This window comes from Anguilla anguilla, chromosome 11, assembly GCF_013347855.1.
Source record: "Anguilla anguilla isolate fAngAng1 chromosome 11, fAngAng1.pri, whole genome shotgun sequence".
Classification (NCBI taxonomy): Eukaryota; Metazoa; Chordata; class Actinopteri; order Anguilliformes; family Anguillidae; genus Anguilla; species Anguilla anguilla.
Window position 1 is genome coordinate 37,019,939 of NC_049211.1, and position 25,237 is coordinate 37,045,175.

A 25,237-nucleotide genomic window follows, 5' to 3' on the forward strand; every position below is an offset into this window, starting at 1 on the left:
GTGGGAATTGAGTTCCATTTATCTGCTGCTCTGACTGAAAATGCTGATTGTCTGAAAGCAGTTTTCCTAAATTTAGCCGAGCAGTCACCTCTGACAGATGCCCTGGTCTCCCTAGCATTGTTCCTGCACAATGACACACATTGTTTAAGTGGTGGTGGCGCAAGATCATGAATTAATTTCCCACATCAGGCACGTATCTGCAAAACAAAGAAAACTGTCAAAGGTCAATAAATTGTACTTTTGAATGATGGTACAATGACATTCTTGTTTTTTATCAAGAATTTTCACAGATTGTTTGTAAAGAGTGTATAATGGTTTTAGCGTAGTCACTCCTGCCTGGGACCAGCTTGTAGCACAGTAAGATAAGTGCGACTATTGACTGTGATGTTTGTCTGTGCCGCCACGACACTGAGGAAGTGCGTGATGCCACCACTACGTCACAGCTCATTAATATTAACGCTGTTTGTGATGTTGTGTAAAATGGGGGCAATAGCAGCCCTGCGGTGTTATCGAATCTGAGTCAACAGTATCTTTATTCATATAACTATTCGATTAATAACAAGACAAATCCTTGCGGTGAAGAGGATAATGCGGAAAATTATAAATAAATATTAATTCAGCTATTAGGTAGGCCTATCTCGTAATATTGAATGGGGCATTTAAGTGATTAGAAATGAATGTAGCCATTCGCCACAGTTCTTCGGCCTGTTTTGTATTCAGCAAAGTTCAGTGTTAGTCAACTTGCTAAATGTTACACCTCATTAACTGGACACTTCCAGCATGCTGCACACACATTTCAGACACACATTTCAATCGTGACGGTAGCGAATTCATATCGAACAGCTCAGTCCAAAGGCGGCAGCAATCAGTTATTTTCCTTCTCTTCTTTCAACAACAAAGCTCTCCGGTAGCAGCAGATGGAGCCAACATCACACAATCGACGCCTCTGTAAAGCGGAGGAAAACGGCAGGCACTGTCCACCCAGTTGTATTTACCCCCTTGCTATTGATGCTTCCAACCTCTTTTTGAAACGGAGATATCCTGTGGTCACTGGTCAAGCTCTGGCCATTGCCATGGAAATAGTATCTATGGGGGTTGGCTACGCTTAGCGTCGTGAGCGATTAGAAGCAGTCTGGGGAGGGGGGTCGCAGGCACAGGGCGAAGACAGCGTGAGCCACACTCCAATTTCTCCAACACAATAACAGCATGTGCACTACGAATGACAGCATGCGGTGACGGATACTGTACTGCACGAGGAATAAATAGTCCTTTAAAATACAATAAATAAAACTCCTCACACTGATCTGGATTACATCGACTGAAAGACCCTCTCCTAGTTGTAGCCCTTGTGCACAACCATGGCCGAAACCCCGCAAATCCCACGCTTTCAGCGTCCACATGGTGAGTAGCCTACTTATTCACCCGGAATGTCTATAGTGGTGTTTGTTGGTGGTCCAGTGTGCAGGCTTTAATTGAACTCATTTTGCTAACTGAACTGTTTTGCCGGATGACCGCTAAAAGCCTGGGGTCAGCCAAGGACGTTGACTTTCGGGGTGAAAACAAACAGGACATTTTCTTTTGGGGTTTTTTCGGGGAGACACTGACAATACCACCAAGGACAACATGATAATATTGACGGTGACCATCAGATGTTTTCTTAAATTTGGGGGTGGTATGTGTGTGGAGGGGTACATGTCCACCCTGCATCCCCCCACTTCCCCCCGGGATCTGCAGCTGTAGAGGAAATGCTGCGACGTGGCCAGATGGTTAAGGAATCACATGTATCTCTGCTTTATTTTCCTCTGAATCTTTTGTTTAGCCTGCGCGTTTACTTCTCCGTTCTTGCGAAGTAGGCTATACATTATTCTGTGAATGCACTCTAGCGTTTGCGCATTGTGATCTTAATTCGCAGTCTATATTTAAGAAGACACCGCGACCATATTGTAATGCTGGACAATGAAACGGTTCGTGTAATCTTGGAACCGACTTTCTCAACCGCGCTTCCGCATCCAGCGTTGTGCCGTTTTCGATTCCCCTGCTGATTTCGACCCACGTTCACGTGGACGCGCACGTCAAGCTTCACGCTTTGTAGCGAACGATCAGCTTTTCTTTTGCTTAAAGGTCCAGGAAACTGAAATCTCAGAATTATTTGCTGACGTGTTGTTTTAATATTTTTTGCATTCACAAACGATCGAGCAATATTTTTAATGATTCTTGCAAAAAAGGGGGGAAAAAAACCGTATAAAAGCTGGTGCCGCAATCGGCTTGCTGTCCCCCTTGGCCAAACGCCAGATTTTCAGTGGACGTGGTTAATTGGGTGTTTGTTGCGTAACATAAACAGTAAGTCCAGTAAAATCTTTTCTATATGTAATATGTAAAATGTAAATGACGCTCTTACCACTTTTGTGCTGGTAAGGCATGATAAGTTGAAAATGTACAGACACGTCGAGTCTACACAATACAGACCTGTTGAGTCTACACAGTACAGACACGTCGAGTCTACACAGTGCAGACATGTTGAGTCTGCACAGTACAGACACGTCGAGTCTACACAGTACAGACCAATTGATTCTACACAGTACAGACCAATTGATTCTACACAGTACAGGCACGTTGAGTCTACGCAGTACAGACACGTTGATTCTACACAGTACAGACACGTCGAGTCTACACAGTACAGACCAATTGATTCTACACAGTACAGGCACGTCGAGTCTACACAGTACAGACCAATTGATTCTACACAGTACAGGCACGTTGAGTCTACACAGTACAGGCACGTTGAGTCTACACAGTACAGACCATTTGATTCGACACAGTACAGGCACGTCGAGTCTACACAGTATAGACACGTCGAGTCTACACAGTACAGACCAATTGATTCTACACAGTACAGGCACGTTGAGTCTACGCAGTACAGACACGTTGATTCTACACAGTACAGACATGTTGAGTCTACACAGTACAGACCATTTGATTCGACACAGTACAGGCACGTCGAGTCTACACAGTATAGACACGTCGAGTCTACACAGTACAGACCAATTGATTCTACACAGTACAGGCACGTTGAGTCTACGCAGTACAGACACGTTGATTCTACACTGGGCATATTCAGTGAAATACTGACAGATTGCTGTACAGGGTGGACAGACCGCTAACCTCCTGTGTGAACAGCCTGATGCTCGACTAGGGCTGGGCGATTAATCAAATTTTATTTTCAATTACGATTTTGGCTTCCAACGATCATGAAAACAAGATAATCAAGATTATCTAATTTATTTTTATTTATTATTTTTATATATTGAATATATGTTTAGTAGTCTTCAGTAGGTTGTGGAAGTGCACTGCAACATAGTTGATCTTATGTATTTTGATCTAATTCATTTTTATTTCTTATTTTTATATTATTTATTTAAATGTATATTTATTTATACATTATATATTATTTATTTTACTTATCTCATTTTTTTTTTTTACATTTTTAAAAAATTTGTTTTTCAGTTGAATTATATTTAAAGTCAAGGAAATCCACTGTTAAAAAGTTTTTTTTTTTTTTTAAAGTTCGATAAATGCATGATGTTTCCAAAGTCAATGAGTAATCGTATTAAATAACTGTGATCTCAATATTGACCAAAATAATCGTGATTATGATTTTTGCCACAGTCGAGCAGCCTAGGTTTGACTGTAGTCCTGATCACTGGACCTTGGCTTCACGTGGCATTCACGTGTCATACATGTACTGAGCGTGTGCAGCGCAGTGAAAATTCAACACCCTGGTGCTGGTTCAGCAGAGCAGCCAAGGCCAAGGCTCCTTCATTCCGTCAATTCATCACTGGAACTCGCACCCTGACGGGAGGGTTGCCCCTGGCAACTGCAGGTCTTCTGTCAGCCTTTCCCCTCCATGCCCTACACATCCCAAAGTCCCGTCTTTTCACATCTTGCCCCCTAGTGGTGGAATATGCTCCTTGAAACCCAAAACAGTGGAGAAACTCTCACCGTATTCTGACGTTGGCTAAAACCCAACCCCTTCCGATGTCACAGCACGGCTGTGTTCTGTGACATTTGCTCAGCCACACCCCTCACTGGTGTGTGATCTGAACTAGCCTTGTATAACACAGCCTTATAGTTTTTAACTTTCGTGAGAGTGTTGGACTGTCCCAGGCTATCATAGCCACTGCCCCTCCATGCACTAGGGCAGACTGTCGGTGCTTCAGGACTGTGGCCCATTGAAATCCAGAGGAATGGCTTTTGCAGGGTTACAGTCTGTGTCTTGCCAGTTTGTCTGTGCCTGTAGTCTGAGCCTTTAATCACGTTAGTGTCCTAATATTTACCCCGTGAGACGCTCCGGAGTGAAGTGCTGTGTTGATGTCATTAAGGCCACCTGTTTTTCATGATTAAGGGTTAGGCCACACTCCTTCTGAAGACTACGCAGAGCCCCTGTGCGTCTCCACAGCAACATACAGCTTTCCTGTGCTCAAGCAAGGCTGCACAGCATTCATTACAGACCCTCTCCTCCGGCCCTGCTCCACAGCACTATGGGGAAGAGACTTTGTGCAGTATTGCAGGGTTATGGGGAACAGTATCAGTGTAGTTTTGCAGGGTTATGGGGAAGAGTTACTGCAGTATTGCAGGGTTATGGGGAAGAGTCTCTGTGCAGTATTGCAGGGTTATGGGGAAGAGTTGCTGCAGTATTGCAGGGTTATGGGGAAGGGTTGCTGCAGTATTGCAGGGTTATTGGGAAGCGTCTCTTTGTGTGTAAGTGTACACATGTATATGTATACTACATGGCCAAAAGTATGTAGACACCCATTACAATTAGTAGGTTCAGCCACTTCTGCCACACCCTTTGCTAACTGGTGCATAAAATCAAGCATACAACCATGCAATCTCCATAGACAAACATTGGCAGTAAAAGAGGTTGTACTGAAATGCTCAGTCTCTCTCAATGTCGCACTGTCATAGGATGCCACCTTTTCAGCAAGGCGGTTTGTCAAATTTCTGTCCTGTTAGAGCTGCTCCAGTCAACTGTGCTTTTATTTTGAAGTGGAAACGTCTAGGAGCTACAGCAGCTCAGCCGGGAAACGGTAGGCCACACAAGCTCACAGAATCGGTCTGCCAAGCGCTAAAGTGCGTAGCGCATAGAAATCATCTGTCCTCAGTTGACAGCACTCACTACTGAGTTCCAGACTGCCTCTGGAAGTAACGTCAGCACAAGCATTGTTCATTGGGAGCTTCATGAAAAGGGTTTCCATGGCCAAGCAGCTGTACACAAGCCTAAGATTACCACCCGCAATGCCAAGTGTCGGCTGAAGTGGTGTAAAGCACACCGCCATTGGACTCTGGAGCAGTGGAAACGTGTTCTCTGGGGCGATGAATCACGCTTCACTATCTGGCAGTCTGAGTTTGGCGAATGCCAGGTGAATGTTACCTGCTCAGATGCATGGTGCATTGTTTGGAACAGGCGGAATAATATTCTGGGGCTGTTTTTCATGGTTTGGGTTAGGCCGAAACACACCAGAACACCATTACAGGCATGTAGTGTAACCCATATGTGTGCTTTTATGACACAGGCAATGTGCATCTGACTCCAAATGCAAAATCTCCAGACGAAAACACAGACTGAAACCACGACTAGACACTCAGTGCTCTTTATGCAAAGCTGCTCCCATGCTCTCATGCAAAGCACCTGAGTAACCGGTAACACCTGTCAGTCATTCACTAATTAATTTTTACATAGATAAAAATGGGGGGACTCAGCACAAAAAAAGCTATTTCTGTAAAAAGGTGAACGATATGAAACATACATGAATGCTTTATGTATGTAGCAAAAATAACAAATTTCACTCTATCGTTGCCATACATTTGGAGGGCACTATATATATAGAGAGATATATATATAGGGAGGGAGAGAGAGGGAGGCACACAAGGGGTTAATCACTGTGGCTCTACCCCCTTACTCCACCCTCTCTCCTCATGTCATGTCAGCCATGTGCCCGCCTCCCTCTCCTTCAGCACAGTCAGGTGATCAGGGTTCACTTGGCTGCACTGAACTGTAGAGTAAGGTTGCCAGGTTTTTTTTTGTTTAGCCTAATAGATGAATTGTGTCTGACTTCATCTCAGATTTTCAGGTGTCTTTAAATTTAAATTGCAGCTTCTGGGATTTAAAATCCAACTGTCATTTGGCCTTTTCTTTCTTTCTGAAATTGCATACAAAATAACAGAAATCATCTTGCTTTGAAACAGCTGGATGGGCTCATTCCTGAGGCAAAATAATATTTCTGCTTGTTGTAAGGACCTTGGGGTGGGACTTGTCTTAACAAGTTTATTGGGGGGGGGGGGATTCAAGAGTTTGGTTCTATTTTAACTGAATGCTCATGGTTTTAGCTTCTTCGCCTGAGCATGGCCGTGAGTCGCACGGGGAGTTTTTAGCGAATGTGGCAACCCTGCGGTGGAGTTCCCTCTCCCTCATTCATACGCATGCACACGCTCGCACGTGCTCAGTCGGACCCTGCGAGCCGCTGAACGCCGGCTTTTTCGGGCGCAGAGATGTCGAAAGCGCAGGCTGAGCTGACCCAGACTCCGCTGCTGAAGATCTGGGTCCCATGGATGAGCAACAAGCTGAACCGGAGGAGAGGCTGTGAGTGCAGGCATTGCGACATTCATTTGGCAGGCACTTTCATCCAAAGCGACGTACAATAAGTTTATTCTCCTGTCTTTGTCTTTCTCTTTTCCCTCCCTCTGTCATCTTTCTTTCTCTCCCGTGCACTCTGTCCTTCTTTAATCCCTTTCCTTTTTCATTTTAAAAAAATAAAAAATCTGCTTTGGCCCCATCTCCCCTTCTCAAAGCTTGAAAAAATACTCTTGCTGCAATAACAAATAAATCACATTTTCCCTCTTTTCTTTTCTCTCTGTCCTTCTGAATCCCCACTTCCCCAGCTGTGTTTGAGTGGCTCACGCGTATCAGGGCAGTTGTAGTGTTGGGGGTATGTGGCTCACCCGTATCAGGGCAGTTATAGTGTTGGGGGTATGTGGCCCACGAGTAGCAGGGCAGTTGTCGTGTTGGGGGTGTGTTGGGGTGAGAGGATAAAATGGCAAGATGCATGTTATTGAAAATGGTGTCTGCAACTTGTGGTCAGGTTTTAGTCCATCAGAACCATGTTAATTGAGGATAGTGTCATATCAAACAATTTGTTTTTGAAAAATTATTATGTCCTGTTTGAGAAAAATATAATAATACTTTCTTGACTGCTTAGGCATTATCAATCAAATATTACTTAAATCTCTTCGCTTAATGTTGTAGTTTGCATGGACCGAAAATCCAGTAGTACCTGGAGTGTGTCTTTTTCGTTCTTCCAAGAGCTTTGACACAGTGTAAATTGGGACAAATGTCATGCCGTGGATGGAGGTTTTTTTGGGACAGGAGGGGCTTGTAGTCCTGACAAATCACAGTCCTGCACAGAGGATCGCCCATGGGCAGTGCCCAGATTCGGGGACGAGCTGGTCTCCATGGAGCTGGTTACCCTTCGAACCCAGACCTGGATCCTGCTGTCCCCTTTACCCCATAGGACTTTATGTCCACTGTGTGTGTGTGTGTGTGTGCATGTGTCTGTGCGCGCGTGAGTGAGTGACTGAGTGTGTGTGTGTGTGAGTGTGTGTGTAGTATGTGTGTGTGTGGGCGTGAGTGTGTGCGTGCGTGCGTGTGTGTGTATGCATGTGTGTGTGCGTGTGTGTGTGCATGCGTGTGCTTGTGTGTGTGTGTGTGTGTGTGTGTGTGTGTGTGTGTGCATGCGTCTGTGCGTGCGTGAGTGAGTGACTGAGTGAGTGTGTGAGTGTGTGTGGGCGTGTGTGAGTGTGTGAGTGCGTGCGTGCGTGCGTGTGCGTGTATGCATGTGTGTGTGCGTGTGTGTATGCATGCGTGTGCTTGTGTGTGTGTGCGTATCTGAGAGAACGAGAGAGGGGGATATAAGAAATAAGATATATGAAAATACCGGACTGCAAGTGTGGTTCTTCTATAACTCTTTCTGAGGTCGCGTGAGTATAATAGCAGATATGAGTGCTATAGAGAGCCAGTACTGGAGATATCAGTGCTCCGTCGGTATATAATATCGGTGGTGTAGTGAGGAGATATCAGCACGAGAGAGGCTATACCGGCAGTGAAGGACAGGGGGCGCTGTAGAGCGGTGATCATGGAGAGATGGGTGCTCCGGATTGGACTCGTGTCCCATCCTCACCATTACTCTGGGCCCACGCATCACTTCCTGTCTGGACCCTTGTCTCCTCGCATGGCCCATGTGCGTAAAACGGGGATGGCCACACCCCCCGGCGCTAGGACCCAGGCCTTTTTGTGATACAGCCAATTGTGGCCTAACGTTCTGGCATCATGTGAACGTCAGTCTGAGCCAGTGTTGATCTTGTAGTGTTTGGCTTTACGGCACATTAGTATGATGCCATCATACTAATGTGTTTCTCTTATGCTTAACATGTTAACTGATCCTATATTATGATTTTTCAGCTTCATACTCATGTTGTAGTGTTACTGCCCATTGTGCCAGTCCTATAAATAGAATAGTTTGAAATACTTTAACTTTAGAAAGGCCGCGCTTTTTTACTGCCTTAAACCACCAAGCCCGATGCCTTGTGGCATTACAGCATTACAGCATCGATTTCAGCACCCCCTGCAACCTATATTTCATAAAGATTATGAAAGATTATGTTACAAAACTATTTTCTTTAAATTAAAGTCAGGACTGTATCAATTTCGACATTTTTATTTCTGATTTGTATATCAGTTTTTTCATATAGGTGAGGGAATAAGAGCCAGGGTGTGTTTGAGGCGCATTGAGAAGTTGTAAGTGCAAAACAAGCACAACACAAATGGAGAAAGTAGTTGAAGAAATACAAAGAGCAATATTTAAAAAAAAAAAAGTTATTTCCTAAGTCATAACAAATTCTGCCTGCTTCTCCCTTCCCTTGCTCCTGCTGTGTCGACTGAGCTTCTGCAGTGTAATGTACGGTCTCTGTCCTCCTGCTCATCAGTGGCACAGGGGACCGCGCTGCTTTGGTTGTTTGCGCGAGCAGGGATCGCACAGCACATCGATTGCATTTCACAACGTTAGCCTTATTCTGACTGCATTCGCGTTTTCTGGGTCAGTGAGGTGATTGTGATCTTGGCTGCTTTTGGCGGCTGCTGCTTCTGTCTTCGAGTTCATGTAACTTTAACCCAGCTGGCGTGCCAGGTCCACGATGAAGTCACTCATCTGCAATTCCAGTGCTTCCCCTGGTCCCATTCGCTTGTGTGATTTTTCCATCCTGTAGTTTGTTCAGAGTTTACCGTGTGAGTGATAAAACTGGAAGTATGTCTGAGGCGTCCTCTCTACACAGTTATAAACCCACCATTTCTCTGAGTACAATGCCCACAATTATTGATCCCCACGCTGAAGTCCAGTAGTCAAAGTAAAGCATCTTCGTCAAACGATTGCAGTGAATTAATTTTGTGTGATTATTTGTGAAAAATTCGTTTCGATAGCGCTTGACCCAGCAATTTGTATCAACGCATCGATTAATCAGTTGCTGAATAGCGTGCTGGAGAGGAGGGCAACCCATTCACACCTGTGTAGCAGCACCTGTTACCTATAGTCTGGCAGGGGGGTTTTGTGAAGGAAATGGCTCAAAATGCCCGTAGTTCTTTAATGACTTGACTTTTTAAAAAGAATTCTAACAATGCAGTTATTTTAATCCCAGCTGTTTAGGAGAAGTCGTGGAAGGAGGCGGTTATTGCATTGTTGGGCTAATTTGCATTTTAAAGTCCAAATGCCCTATGGCGTTGGTTCTGGCCTTTCTAGTGTTAACCCTTAGACACCTGTAAGCTTCCTGGAGATTGCAGACAGTTTGAAAAGAAACATCCATTTCCGCCACACAAAGAAGTTTAATGTGAGGTTCTCGGGGGTCTGCAGGAGCATTTTAGAATTTGAGCTGCTTCTGAAGAGTGGAAATGTCACTTATCTGACCCCAGGTCTGCTCTCTACCTGCGCTTGCATTGTTGCCATGGTGTTTAAAGCGCCAGGCCACATTGCAAGCCACTCTGAACAAGAAAATCAAGATAAATAATCTACAGGAATAAAACAACAGAAGAGACAGAAGGCATGTGGTTATCTAGTTGACAGGAAGTTGTATGTCGTTTAAAAACGATGCCAAAATGCTCCAGTTTTAAGATCTTGGGTCCTTCATTGATTGAAAATACCGGACTGCAAGTGTGGTTCTTCTATAACTCTTTCTGAGGTTGTGTGAGTATAACAGCAGATATGAGTGCTATAGAGAGCCAGTACTGGAGATATCAGTGCTCCGTCGGTATATAATATCGGTGGTGTAGTGAGGCTGTATAGGCTACTTCCACATACAGTAGCTTTGTTTTGAAAATGGACTACTCCTTTTGTAGCTATAAAACATATTTTGCTAAAGATAATGACAAGTTTTCAAACCAACTAATTTTCATCTCAGTATTGTTTTTTATGATATTTCCAAGCAGTATTCCTCCATTTCAGTAATCGTTAGGCCCCTTGAAAGGTATTAGATTTTGTTTTGACCCTTTTTGATATGACTGGCTTTCCCACATCGTATTCTTTAATGACATTCCCTTCAGTCTAATATTTATTGTATTTTAGAATGTTTTACCAATGGACGTTGTGTGACTCTTTCATTTTAATGCTTGCCTTTATGCATGAGTGGTCATTAGCTTGATAAGGCTTAATTGTGTCGCTGCTTCTGATTTATTACAGTTATAACAACTGATATTCATGTATTTTGTAGTGGACTGCATTGCTACCACAATGGTGATCCGTGATAACGCACTTGTATTAAAGCTGCATTGACACCTCCTGAGCTTGTGTGGGTGGAGGTGTCCCCTGATTGGCTGTGTGGGTGGAGGTGTCCCCTGATTTTGCTGTGTGGGTGGAGGTGTCCCCTGATTTGGCTGTGTGGGTGGAGGGCCCCTCCCCTCCCTCACTGTTCCCAGGAGGTCACTAACCCATGGAGGACGGCGCAGTTTCGTGGACGTTGCCAAGGTCACTGTGTTCTGGGGACACTGAACTGAACAGTGTGCATGGGAACATGTTACAACACACCTCACACCCAGTGGTCTATGCCCGTGGTCACCGGGGAGGGTGGGGTGGGGTTTGGGGCGCGGGGTTCCTGAAATACAGGTTAAGTACGTTCTCTGCTTGCACATCTGCACAGCACATGTTATGTGTGAGTGCATCTGTTTTCTGTGCTTGATTGTATGTCCTGCTCATTGCGCACGTGTGTGTGTGTTCGGTACGTGTCTGTGTGTGTGTTCGGTACGTGTGTGTGTGTGTGGGTGTTCGGTGCGTGTGTGTGTGTGTGTGTGTGTGTGTGTGTTCGGTACGTGTGTGCGTGTGTGTGTGTGTGTTCGGTACGTGTGTGTGTGTGTGTGTGTGTGTGTGTGTACGTGTACGTGTGTGTGTGTGTGTGTGTGTGTGTGAGTGTGTGTGTACGCATGTGTGTGTGTGTGTGTGTGTGTGTGTGTGTGCGTGCATTATGACGTGTTTCCGGTGTGTTTCAGCCTCCGTGCCGCAGTTCACCAACTCGCCCACTCTGATCGTGATGGTGGGGCTGCCTGCCCGGGGGAAGACCTACATCTCCAAGAAGCTCACGCGCTACCTGAACTGGATCGGTGTGCCCACCAAAGGTGAGCATGCTCCGCCCACTCTCTGATCTCTGCCCCACCCACACACTGCGCATGCTCCGCCCACTCTCTGATCTCTGCCCCACCCACACACTGCGCTTGCTCCGCCCACTCTCTGATCTCTGCCCCACCCACACACTGCGCTTGCTCCGCCCACTCTCTGATCTCTGCCCCACCCACACACTGCGCATGCTCCACCCACTCTCTGATCTCTGCCCCACCCACACACTGCGCATGCTCCACCCACTCTCTGATCTCTGCCCCACCCACACACTGCCCTTGCTCCGCCCACTCTCTGATCTCTGCCCCACCCACACACTGCGCATGCTCCACCCATTCTCTGATCTCTGCCCCACCCACACACTGCCCTTGCTCCGCCCACTCTCTGATCTCTGCCCCACCCACACACTGTGCATGCTCCGCCCACTCTCTGAACTCTGCCCCACCCACACACTGCGCTTGCTCTGCCCACTCTCTGATCTCTGCCCCACCCACACACTGCGCATGCTCCACCCACTCTCTGATCTCTACCCCACCCACACACTGCGCGTGCTCCGCCCACTCTCTGATCTCTGCCCCACCCACACACTGCGCATGCTCCGCCCACTCTCTGATCTCTGCCCCACTCACACACTGCGCATGCTCCGCCCACTCTCTGATCTCTGCCCCACTCACACACTGCGCATGCTCCACCCACTCTCTGATCTCTGCCCCACCCACACACTGCGCATGCTCCACCCACTCTCTGAACTCTGCCCCACCCACACACTGCGCATGCTCCGCCCACTCTCTGATCTCTGCCTCACTCACACACTGTGCCCTGTATCTGTATGAACAGTGGCCTTCTCTCAGAGCCAGCCAGAGATGCGTAGTCATACAGTAACGGGATATACCCTGAAAGGGGTCCTGTGGATGGTTAGGTCACTTGCTCATATCAGAAGCATGTATTACACATTGCGTTAATTGAGAATGAGTTTCCTCTCACTCTCGCATGCTCATTTCTTTTCTCTCTCTCCTTTTCGTCCCTCTCTCCCTGTCAGTGTTTAACCTGGGTCAGTATCGCAGGGAAGCTGTCCAGACCTATAAGACCTTCGAGTTCTTCCGTTCTGACAACGAGGAAGCCATGAAGATTCGCAAGTAAGAGGAACAGGAAGTGCCAAGCCGCGTGACGGTGCTAATGTTCAGCGCTAATGTTCTGCGTTCTGCCTTCAGGTTTCTGAGTGTGTTCAGTCTTGATGTTCAGTTGTAGTTTTAAGTCATAAAGTTGAATTTATACTTTTGGCAGTGGTGTTTGGTTACGTCGGCGCGTTGAGTGGCGTTAATTGGCTGTGATGTTCAGTAGCAGCGTTCACAGTCTACCTGCGCCCTTGTGTGTTCAGTGCCTGTGCTGTGACTGCGCTGAAGGACATCTGCGCCTACTTCACTCAAGAGCAGGGCCAAGTGGCGGTGAGTTCAGCAACAACAATAATAATCCATCCACCCATCCATCCATCCATCCATTCATTCAGTCCGTCCATCCATCGATCCATCCGTCCATCCATCCATCCATCCATCCATCCAGTTCATCCATCCATCCATCCGTCCATCCATCCATCCATCCATTATCTATACCCACTTATCCTGAGCAGGGTCGCGGGGGTGCTGGAGTCTATCCCAGCGTGCAATTGGGCAAGAGGCAGGAATACACCCTGGACAGGAAGCCAATCTATCACAGGACACACACACCATTCACTCAACACTCATACCTATGGGCAATTTAGAGATGAGCAATAATAATAATAATAATATTGATAATACATTTTATTTATAAAGCACCTTTCAGGATACCCAAGGTCACAAGGAAATCAGGATAAGACACACAGTGCAGAGGATAAAAAAAAAGATGTTAGGTTATACAGAAAATCATTATGGGAAAAAACTAAACAATACTAAAAATAATTTTCGGTTAAAAATGAAGAGAGTAAATGTATGTGCGCGCGCGCACGCGTGTGTGTGTGTGTATGAGTATGGTTAAATGTCTTGCATGTATGCTTGTCATCATCAACAGTGAGCCACTGATTGGTCATATTGATCAGCTCTGATATCCCCCCTCCCCAGGTATTTGACGCCACCAATACCACCCGGGATCGCAGAGAGGACATCCTGAGTTTTGCCAAAGCTAATGGCTACAAGGTGAGCCGTTAGCCAATCAGTGGCTCGTTGCGGGTGAGCTTCACTCTGCAGTGCGCTGAACAGAAATGATATCCTAGCGCCGCTGAGCTGTGAACAGAACGATCTCTTCCTCCGGTGATGTACCCTCTGAGGTTTAAACCTGTCTCCCGTGCGCTAGGTTTTTTTCGTGGAGTCCGTCTGTGACGATCTGGACATCATCGAAGCAAACATCATGGTAATGGAATGAATCTCTCTCCAAATTTTTTCATCAACCAGGTTTAAATCGGCCTTGAAAACACATCTTTTTAATCTGGCACATCACTACCCCCCTAATTTCTGTCCAGTGATGTGTTTTTAGAATGATTTTATACCTTTCCATTATTTTTGTTTCTATTTTACTGATTGTACTGACTGAGTGCTCTTTTCATTATATTATATATTTTTAAGCTGTTGTGTGTTTAACATCTATTTGTTCTTTTATTCTTATCTTTCTTTTTGCAAGTTCAGTTGTTGTGAAGTGCTTTGTGTGAGAGAAAGCTGTTATATAAAAATAATATTATAATGATCATTATTATTATTACTACTGTTATTGTTATTATTATTGCCAACTTATCTTTCCCAGTCTTGTTGGAAATAAATCCTTGGATATCCTCATGTACAGCCTTTCAAGGAGAAGTAGGGCTTTGAGTCTTAGCCTGAACTGAACAGTGTTAGACCTTCATCTCCCTGGAGATTTAACACTGCATAACATGACTGCTCCATCGTCGTCGTCCCCGTCCCCCCCCCCGTCCCCCAGGGAGGCACGAGCAGCCTCTGTCACCGCAGGGTGCTGAAACCAGTTTCCATGGATACACACGAGCCAATCACTGAGAAGCTTTGCGTGGTGTTGTGTTTCGCAGCAAGTGAAGCTGAGCAGCCCGGACTACAAGGACTGCGACAAAGAGGAGGCGATGGTGGACTTCCTGAAGCGCATCGAGTGCTACAAGCTCACCTACGTGCCCCTGGACGACGACACCGACAGGTGACTCCCTGGCAGACGAACAGGGGGGGGGGGGGTCGCGGCTTTCAGTGTCGCGCACCTCAGGACTTCTGCGGGCGCCGCAGGGTGTGGCCGTCCCCAGTTCCCCCCCCCCCCCAAACCCCCCCCCCCCTCTGGAGACACATTACTCAGGGAGGACTCAGGACATGCAGAGATGCAGCCATTGCTTGTATTCATATAACCGTAGAGAATAATACAGAAAAGCGTGGTTCTTAAATCTGTGTCTGTGGCGGGGGTGTGATGGTACACACCACACCACACATGTACCAGGGGGGTCCATTACATCCCCAGCATGCTTTTATCACAGATTTATAATACCTGTATTACAATATATACCGTGAGCCCCATTATGTTTTGGGCCTTTTTTTTTTTTTGGCTCTGTACTCCACAATTTTAGGTTTGTAATCAAACATATCTCATGTGGTTAAAATGCACACCCCCAGGTTTTATTTAGTGGTATTTTTATACCCTTTGTTTCACTTTCTATACATAGTCCCTCCATTTCAGGGCGCCATAATGTTTGAGACATATTCACGTTATGTAAATTAAATTAGCAGGACCGGCCCTAGGCTTTTGGTGGCCCTAAGCAAATATGTCCGAGCGCGGGGGGGGGGGGGGGGGGGGGGTAGGGGGGCATGGGGGGGTGTTGGATTCTGTCGACCAAGGGGAGGGGGGCGTTGTTCACTTGGTAAAATCCCTCCGGGGGCGACATAGCTCAGGAGGTAAGACCGATTGTCTGGCAGTCGGAGGGTTGCCGGTTCAAACCCCACCCTGGGCGTGTCGAAGTGTCCTTGAGCAAGACACCTAACCCCTAACCCCTAACTGCTCTGGCGAATGAGAGGCATCAATTGTAAAGCGCTTTGGATAAAAGCGCTATATAAGTGCAGTCCATTTACCATTTACCATTCTTACATTACACTGTTACGAAATGTTCGGTTGCCATTCCGTTTACAATTTATACCGCTAGTTCCGCGATAGGGGATGAACGTAATTGCGAAAATAACGTTATTTACCTTAGATGAACATTGGATCGTGTGGCCCCCCCTCGTGGTTGTGTAGTCCCCCCTAGTGGTTGTGGCCCTAAACAACCGCATAGACCGTTTATACCACGGGCCAGCCCTGTAAATTAGTCATGTTTAGCACGTTGTCACTTATCCTTTGCATGCAATGGCTGCTTGAAGTCTGTGACCCATAGCCATCATTCAGGTGCTGAGTATCTTCTCTGGTGGTGCTCTACCAGGCCTGTACTGCAGCCATCAGTTTTCTCTGCGGTAGCATGTTCAGTTGGAATCAGTTGGTGAATGACTTGGCCAGTCAATAATTTTCCGGTTTTTGGCTTTGAAAAATGCCTTTGTTGCTTTAGCTGTATGCTTGGGATCATCGTCTTGCTGTAGGATGAAGCGCCATCCAATGAGTTTGGAGGAATTTGCTTGAGTAGATGAGATGCTTCTATACTCATCGCAGTTGATTCTGCTGCTGCTATCAGCAGTTAAATCAGTCAGCCAGTATCTGTGGCAGCTGTATATGCCCTAGCCATAACACCCCCAGAGATGAAGGGGGGTGCTTTGAGTCTTGAGCAGTTCCTTTTGGCTTCCACTCTTTGCTCTTGCCATCACTCTGATACAAGTGAATCTTGGTCTCGTCTGTCCACAAGACCTTTTTACAGAACACTGCAGGCTCTTTTAGGTGCTTCTTAGCAAAACTGTAGCCTGGTCATGTAGCGTGGTCATTCTGTTTTTGCAGCTAACTAGTGGTTTGCATCTTGCAGTGCAGCCTCTGTATTTCTGTTCCAGAAGTCTTCTGTGGACAGTAGAACGTGTTTCTGATCTGCTAGACAGGTGTTTGGGGGGGTTTTCTTCATTATGGTGAGAATTATTTGGTTATGTACTGAAGAGGTTCAAAGCCCTGACCCTTGCCTACACTGCTGCCAACAGGACAGCCCCCATCTACTTGCAGGACATGACTCGATTCTATGTGCCTGCTCAACCATTCCGCTCTGCGGCAGCAGGGCGCCTTGTAACCCCTCCCACCCGCCCAAAGGGATCACAGAGCTTCTCCACCCTAGCTCCCCAGTGGTGGAACGAACTCCCCGTCCCTCTCCGAACCTCTCCCTCATTACCCATCTTCCGCCGTGGCCTGAAGACTAATCTCTTCAGACTATACCTAGACTAACCACCACCACGCTGTATATTTCACTCTAAGTCTCTCCCCCCCCCCCCTTTTTCATGACACTTGTTACATGTTGCCCCATCCCAGCTCTTTTTGGTAATTTGTATTTGTCATAATACTGTATCTTATTCTTCTGCCTAGTTGGCTTTGCAGAGGTTAGGTCTGAATAGTGTTCACTGTGTGAACTAAACTGTGTTCTTGGCTAGAAATAGCTGTACAAAATAAGTATTGTACCTTACTGAACCTGTGTTTAGCAGTTGTCTATGACCATGAAATGCACTTTTTGTACGTCGCTTTGGATAAAAGCGTCTGCCAAATGGTAAATGGACTGCATTTATATAGCGCTTTTATCCAAAGCGCTTTACAATTGATGCCTCTCATTCGCCAGAGCAGTTAGTGGTTAGGTGTCTTGCTCAAGGACACTTCGACACGCCCAGGGCGGGGTTTGAACCGGCAACCCTCCGACTGCCAGACAATCGGTCTTACCTCCTGAGCTATGTCTCCCCAAATAAATAAATGTAATGTAATGTAAGAGGTCTTTTCTTTACGATTACTGAGCTCTTGATGTTGATTTTGGTAAGTCTGAGGTTTAGCTTATGTCTCTGACTGTTATTTTCTTATTTCTGAGCTTCCTTGACTTTCATTGGCTCAACTGTGATCCTTATGTTGACCAATGCCAATAACACTACAACGGCATTTAAAAGCTTAGAATCAGGACTAGATACTGAAAGCTCTTTTATACCTGCACTAAGGAAGCAACTGAATTTGATTATGAATCTAAAATTGTGGAGTACAGAGCCAAATCAAGAAAAATAATGTCCCGAACATTATGGATCTCACTGTACATTCATTTAGAATGCTGGCCAGCTTTGGTTTACTTTTAGAAATTACAGACCAGCTTGTTTGTTACATACATTTGCTAGTTAGCTATCTCCATTTTCTTTTTACATGTCAGAACATGTAATAAATGCTTCTTTCTCACAACAGTGTTTACACCAGGGACTGGGCCATTCTGGTCCCAGAAGGCCACTGTGTATGTAGGTTTTTGTTTCAACCAATTACCGAGGCTAAATGAGCTAATTGGCTGTTTACACACTGGCTCACTTGTTGATTGTATCACAGTAAAACATTTCATACAGAGACACGAACAGTCTTTGGCTGCCATCCATGCACTTGTCCAGAAATGCAGCTAAAATGTCAGTTGGTGTAAATGTTAGGGCTAATTAAGTAATTACGACTAGAAGTTGGCATAACAACCAGAAACTGATACAACCCTCATTGCCCACCTCTGGTTTACATGGTTACTCAAGACAAGCGCTGGTCCTGAAGAGTCACTTTTCATTTTTCGACGTTAATTTGATTCCTCTGGAGCATAATGCTTCCTCACTTCCACCAGGTCTAAACCCGTTGGCACAACAGGCTAACGTGGCTAAAGGAGAGATTAAGTGCACAACCAAGACAAACACTGAGCGAGCTCAGGACTGTGAATGAGCCTTTTCACTGGGCATTAGCCTGACTGACAGACTATGCGAGTAGGGTGGGGTAGAACATACTGTACGTTTGGAGGAATAGGTGTGTTTCATAAGTCCGTTTTCACCTTTTTACATTTTAAGCTTGTTAGGGTCACCAGCCTGTTTGAGTTTGTTTTTCCTCTTACTTGGGCTTGTCTACTGTTTGTATTAAAAATACAGCAAGGTCATGAGACAGTTAAACTGTTTGAATAAACCTTTATCTTTCGGTTTTGTCCTCAGAGACCGATAATATGTACTTTCACAAAATCTATACATTACTTGTATTTCTACGAAACCCTTTAGGTTATTTTTTTTTCCAAATAAATATAGATTTTGTCTGTGAGACAAAATTCATTTATGCACTTCTAGAAGCTATTTGCAAAATTAATAAAAAATTGAGAAGTGCAAAATCCCTCAAAGCCAGATTGTTAGCGTACCATTGGCCGTACACTGCCCAGATTGTGCGTATGTGTTCTTAACGTGTGCATTTCGCCCTTTCTGCCCGCCCTCCCCCCTCCCCCCGCCCCCCTCCCCGCCCACTCTTCCCAGGGACTTGTCCTATATAAAGATCTTTAACGTGGGCTCCCGGTACCTGGTGAACCGGGTCCTGGACCACATCCAGAGCCGGATCGTGTACTACCTGATGAACATCCACGTCACGCCGCGCTCCATCTACCTCTGTCGCCATGGCGAGAGCGAGCTCAACCTGCTGGGGCGCATCGGGGGTGACCCGGGCCTCTCCCCCCGGGGCAACAAGGTGGGGCAATAAGGGATGGAGGAAGAGGGGGTATGTGTGAGGGGTAGTAAGGCCAGAGGGGTAATGAGGGGAGGGGGTAATAACAGGAATTTGAACAGTAGCAGTTGGGTATCACAACAGCCTCTCCAAATCTTCACATTAACTTCACAAAACACACACACACTCGCTCACACACACACACTCACATACACACACACACTCACACACACACACACACTCACTCACACACACACACAGACCCACACACAGACCCACTCACACACACACACACACACACACAGACCCGCTCACACTCACACACACAGACCCACTCTCACACACACACACTCACACACACAGACAGACCCACACACACACACACACACAGACCCGCTCACACACACACTCACACACACACAGACCCGCTCACACACACACTCACACACACACACACACACACACACACACACACACACTCACACACAGACCCACACACACACACACACTCACACACACAGACCCACACACACACACACACACACACAGACCCACTCACACACACACACTCACACACACACAGACCCACTCACACACTCACACACACACACACACACACACACACACACTCACACACAGACCCACACACACACAGACCCACACACACACACACACACAGACCCACTCACACACACACAGACCCACTCACACACTCACACACACACACACACACACACACACACACTCACACACAGACCCACACACACACACACAGACCCACTCACACACTCACACACACACACACACACACACACAGACCCGCTCACACACACACTCACACACACACAGACCCGCTCACACACACACACACACACACACACACACACACTCACACACACACACACACTCACACACACAGACCCACACACACACACACACACAGACCCACACACACACACACACACAGACCCACACACACACACACTCACACACAGACCCACACACACACACACACTCACACACACAGACCCACACACACACACACACACACACACACAGACCCACTCACACACTCACACACACACACACACACACACACACTCACGGTTATGGTCTCTGTCTGCAGTTTGCCTGTGCTCTGGCAGGGTTCATACAGAGCCAGTCGATCCGGGACCTGAAGGTCTGGACCAGCCACATGAAGAGGACCATCCAGACTGCCGAGGCCCTGGGGGTGCCCTATGAGCAGTGGAAAGCTCTCAATGAGATTGATGCTGTGAGTGTGTGTGTGTGTGTGTGACTCTTCTCTGTGCTCTGTACAGGGTGTGAGTGTGTGTGTGTATGAGTGTGACTCTTCTCTGTGCTGTGTACAGGGTGTGTGTGTGTGTGTGTGTGTGAGTGTGTGCGTGTGCGTGTGTGTGTGTATGAGTGTGACTCTTCTCTGTGCTGTGTACAGGGTGTGTGTGTGTGTGTGTGACTCTGTGCTGTGTACAGGTTGTGTGTGTGTGTGTGTGACTCTTCCCTGTGCTGTGTACAGGGTGTGTGTGTGTGTGTGTGACTCTTCTCTGTGCTGTGTACAGGGTGTGTGTGTGTTTGTGTGTGTGAATGTGTGTGAGAGTGCATGTGTGACTCTTCTTTGTGCTGTGTACAGGGAGTGAGCGTGAGTGTGTGTGTGTGTGTGTGTGACTCTCTCTTTGTTGTGTACAGGGTGTGTGTGTGAGTGCGTGTGTGACTCTTCTTTGTGCTGTGTACAGGAGTGAGCGTGAGTGTGTGTGTGACTCTTGTTTGCTGTGTACAGGGGGTGTGTGAGGACATGACCTATGAGGAGATACAGGAACACTACCCGGAGGAGTTTGCCCTGAGAGACCAGGATAAATACCGCTACCGCTACCCCAAGGGCGAGGTAGGACCCCAATACTGTCCGTCTCTCCTGTGCAAGCAAACGCATGCCCCACATCACATGCATGTGCGTATGTGTGTGTGTGTGTGTGCGTGTGCGTGTGTTTGTGTGTGTGTGTGCGTGCGTGTGTGTGTGGTCTGTGGGTTACCCCACATCACACGCAGCCTCTGTCTCTTATGTAGTCTTATGAGGACCTGGTGCAGCGGTTAGAGCCGGTGATCATGGAGCTGGAGCGCCAGGAGAATGTGCTGGTGGTGTGTCACCAGGCCGTCATGCGCTGCCTGCTCGCCTACTTCCTGGACAAGAGCGCAGGTAACACAGGCAGCAGAGTTACACTAACGAGAGAGCACGGCTAATACAGGTAGCAGAGTTACACTAACGAGAGAGCACGGCTAATACAGGCAGCAGAGTTACACTAACAGGAGAGCACGGCTAATACAGGCAGCAGAGTTACACTAACAGGAGAGCACGGCTAATACAGGTAGCAGTGTTACACTAACAGGAGAGCACGGCTAATACAGGCAGCAGTGTTACACTAACAGGAGAGCACGGCTAATACAGGCAGCAGAGTTACACTAACAGGAGAGCACGGCTAATACAGGCAGCAGAGTTACTCATTACATTACATTACATTACATTACAGGCATTTAGCAGACGCTCTTATCCAGAGCGACTTACACAACTTTTACATTGTATCCATTTATACAGCTGGATATATACTGAAGCAGTGCAGATTAAGTACCTTGCTCAAGGGTACAACGGCAGTGTCCTTACCCGGGAATCGAACCTACGACCTTTGGGTTACAAGCCCAGCTCCTTACCCACTGTGCTACACTCCGTCCTACTCGAACAGGAGAGCACGGCTAATACAGGCAGCAGTGTTATGCTAACAGGAGAGCACGGCTAATACAGGCAGCAGTGTTACGCTAATGAGAGAGCATGGCTAATACAGGCAGCAGAGTTACACTAATGAGAGAGCACAGCTAATGCAGGCAGCAGTGTTACGCTAATGAGAGAGCATGGCTAATACAGGCAGCAGAGTTATGCTAACGAGAGAGCATGGCTAATATAGGCAGCAGTGCTACGCTAATGGGAGAGCATGGCTAATACAGGCAGCAGAGTTACGCTAACGAGAGAGCACGGCTAGCATGGCACAAACAGGACACAGGTAGTCGACAGAAGTGTGGTGCTAACAGAATGCAGGTAACAGATGCATCTCTCTCTCCATAGTGGAGCTGCCGTACCTGAAGTGTCCTCTCCACACGGTGCTGAAACTCACCCCTGTGGCCTACGGTAAGCCAGCCTCTCCATGGCGTGTTTCACACACATGCTAATGATGTTACACACCACGTTTCTCATGCACCTGATGGCTGTGTCATTCTGCGTTTTAACACATCTGCTGATGTCACACCCTGTTTGACACACCTGCTAATGATTTCACATGTGGTGTGTCACACACTTAGCTATGTCACATGCTGCGTTTTGTACACTCGCTGACGTTACATGACGTGTCACATGCTGCGTTTTGCACACTCGCTGACATCACATGACGTGTCACATGCTGCGTTTGGCACACTCGCTGACGTCACATGACGTGTCGCACGCTGGCTTTCACTCGCAGGCTGCAAGGTGGAGTCCATCTTTCTGAATGTGGAAGCAGTGAACACGCACAGAGACAAGCCTGTGGTGAGTACGTGTGTGAGCGAGAGGGAGAGAGGGGGAGAGAGACGGAGGAGGGGAGAGAGAGAGAGAGACAGAGAGATGGAGAGTGTGAGAGAGAGAGATGGAGAGAGGAAGAGAGAGGGAGGGGGAGGGGGGGAGAGAGAGAGGGAGAGAGAGAGGTGAAGAGAGGGAGAGAGAGAGGGAGGGGGAGAGAGACAAAGACAGAGAGAGAGAGATATGGAGAGAGGGAGGGGGGAGAGAGAGATAGAGAGATGGAATTAACCAGTGTTCAGGCCTCAGGTGTCTTACTCCTGTCTTTCCTGTTTGTGCTGCAGAACGTGGATGTGACGCGCGACCCAGAGGAGGCACTGCTGACCGTCCCAGAGCACATATAGAGGGGGGGGGGGGGAGAGAAAGGGGGGGGGGGGTGAAGCCAACTGTCCCCTCAGCCACACATCTTTATGTTCCTGTCCTTTTACCTCGGGTCTTATTTTTGCATTACACGACTGTTCAGTTGCAGTCGTTTTTGAAGCACAAAATGGCGGCTCATTCATGCCTCTCAGGGTTTCCGGGACATTCTGCCAGTTTTCAGGAAGGTCCGTCCTGTCCCATCAGCACTAAGGGGAACAGGTGCTCTGAAGGAGTCGGATGTTTCCATGGAATGAAGAGACATGGGGGGGGGCGTCAGGGACGCTGTGGGAGGAGCTGAGGAGAGGAGAGGGCGGGGCTGTGGTCTGAGAACTGAGAACCGAAACATGGACAAATCAAGGACCGGAGCTGCTCCATGGATGTTTCCCAGACTGAAGGCTGGAGTTGCACTTTACTTCTGACTGCCTGACCCAACTGGCCAATCAGGGAGGAGTCAAGGTCAGAAGAGGTTTCGTGTGACTGCGTCTGGGTGAACGTGGGTGGGGTTAGGCCCTGAGGTCCATGTCCATTCTCCTTCGAGCTCCTCTTGCCAAATGAAAAAGTAATCTCACATTCTGTAAATATGCAAACCCCAGCATGAAACAGCTCCTAGTTGAATACTTCATGTGAATTTAAGTGTGTGTGAACCGCAGAGTTGGGCCACAGACCTGTGTGCACGGGAAGAGACTACATTTGAATACCAGGCAGTGGAAGACCTCTCGCGTGGCTGTAAATACGGTTGTTAATATTGATTTTACAGCCCAGTCAGACCACGTGAAAGGACCATCGCGCTCTGGACAGGTGGCAGAAAGTGGAACACAGGCAGAATTTTAAAAATCGTTTCAGCAGAGGTGGAATACAGAACAAAAACGTTCAGACTTGCTACACCCCCCACCCCCCCGCACCCCTGCCACTCTGTCCATTTGTGACTGAAGAAGACTCCAGTTATGCAACATATTTAATGCATCATTCATAATCCAGGCGCACTGCTTGGCGAGGGCCGTCAAGGTAGAGACTCAAGGAATCCCCTCTGGTGAGTCTGAGGGGCCTTTACGCAGCCAATCGCGTTCCACTGTGTTCTGTCAGTCACATCTGTCATGAAAGCATGGCAGTATAGCCAGTGTAGGATTTAGTCTGTGCAGAACAGCACCTTGCATATATAACTCTGTGAGTAATCCATATTGCACCACAGCATCCTTAATCTTGAGCTCAGATCAGTTATCCATAGGTTACAGTCATCAGTCTTTTCAGTCATCACTATGAATCTGTAACTGGAGCTTGAAGCTGTCTGTTGGTGCACATAATCGAATCTGACTGTTGGCATTGTCTGTTCCGGAGTGCCAGTCCAATCTCACACCCCCCCCCCCCCAGTTAAGCTCTTGGCTGTGTCCAAATCAGCCTCCTAACTACTGTGTCCTCAAAATATGAGGGATTTCAAATACACTACATTTAGAGAAAATTTTGCCTACTTAACAACTTTGTCATCCAGTGTACTCAACAGCTATACTGAATAGTAGGCGAGTGCACTGATTCGGACGCCGCCCTTATCTCTGCTTGAACTGTCCAGTAAAACACCTTCCCAGTGTTTCACTTTCCCATGGAAGCCCTCGGGGTCTGTGGACCAGTGGTGTGATGCGGAAAGTCATGTGACCTTCCTGCCTGTGTCGGGTCCACAGCAAGTGCACCACACTGGCTGAGCAATGAGTGAAGAGAATGCAATGTGTGGTTCACATAATACTGTCACATTTTCTTGCTCGACATTGCACAAACCCTGAAGCAATATTTGTTGTAAAAATTAGACATGGCAATATGGTTTCACAAAAACGTGTTGTATATTGAGCCTTACTTTTGTTGGGCATGTATTAGCTGCACTAGGTTGTCCCCTAGCGGTTAATGGCGCTTTTGTGTGTCAGTGTTTTGTGTGTAGATGTAATTAGACGTGACACAGTACACATGGATCTGC

General features: G+C 47.1%; 1 protein-coding gene across 6 annotated transcripts in view; it reads left to right on the forward strand.

Moving 5' to 3' along the window:
* The first annotated feature begins 494 nt into the window (after positions 1-494).
* The window catches only part of LOC118207809 (6-phosphofructo-2-kinase/fructose-2,6-bisphosphatase-like), a 26,398-nt gene continuing 1,655 nt past the window's right edge, over positions 495-25,237 (forward strand). Inside the window, exons 1-15 of one of the 6 annotated variants that reach the window (XR_004761461.1) lie at positions 6,382-6,640; positions 11,582-11,707; positions 12,745-12,841; positions 13,084-13,150; positions 13,802-13,876; positions 14,034-14,090; positions 14,755-14,876; positions 19,124-19,331; positions 20,434-20,580; positions 21,103-21,207; positions 21,387-21,516; positions 22,435-22,497; positions 22,826-22,890; positions 23,202-24,075; positions 24,673-25,237. The exon at positions 24,673-25,237 is cut by the window's right edge and continues 1,655 nt beyond it. Coding sequence is in view for 5 of the 6 variants with exons in the window: in XM_035381871.1 (XP_035237762.1) it covers positions 6,550-6,640; positions 11,582-11,707; positions 12,745-12,841; positions 13,084-13,150; positions 13,802-13,876; positions 14,034-14,090; positions 14,755-14,876; positions 19,124-19,331; positions 20,434-20,580; positions 21,103-21,207; positions 21,387-21,516; positions 22,435-22,497; positions 22,826-22,890; positions 23,202-23,261 (1,413 nt within the window). In the remaining variant the exon portion in view is untranslated. Of the gene's footprint in view, positions 1,402-6,381; positions 6,641-7,838; positions 8,035-11,581; positions 11,708-12,744; positions 12,842-13,077; positions 13,151-13,801; positions 13,879-14,033; positions 14,091-14,754; positions 14,877-19,123; positions 19,332-20,433; positions 20,581-21,102; positions 21,208-21,386; positions 21,517-22,434; positions 22,498-22,825; positions 22,891-23,201 lie in introns of those variants that run through there. The other 5 variants (XM_035381872.1, XM_035381871.1, XM_035381873.1 and 2 more) reach the window with 5 other exon arrangements.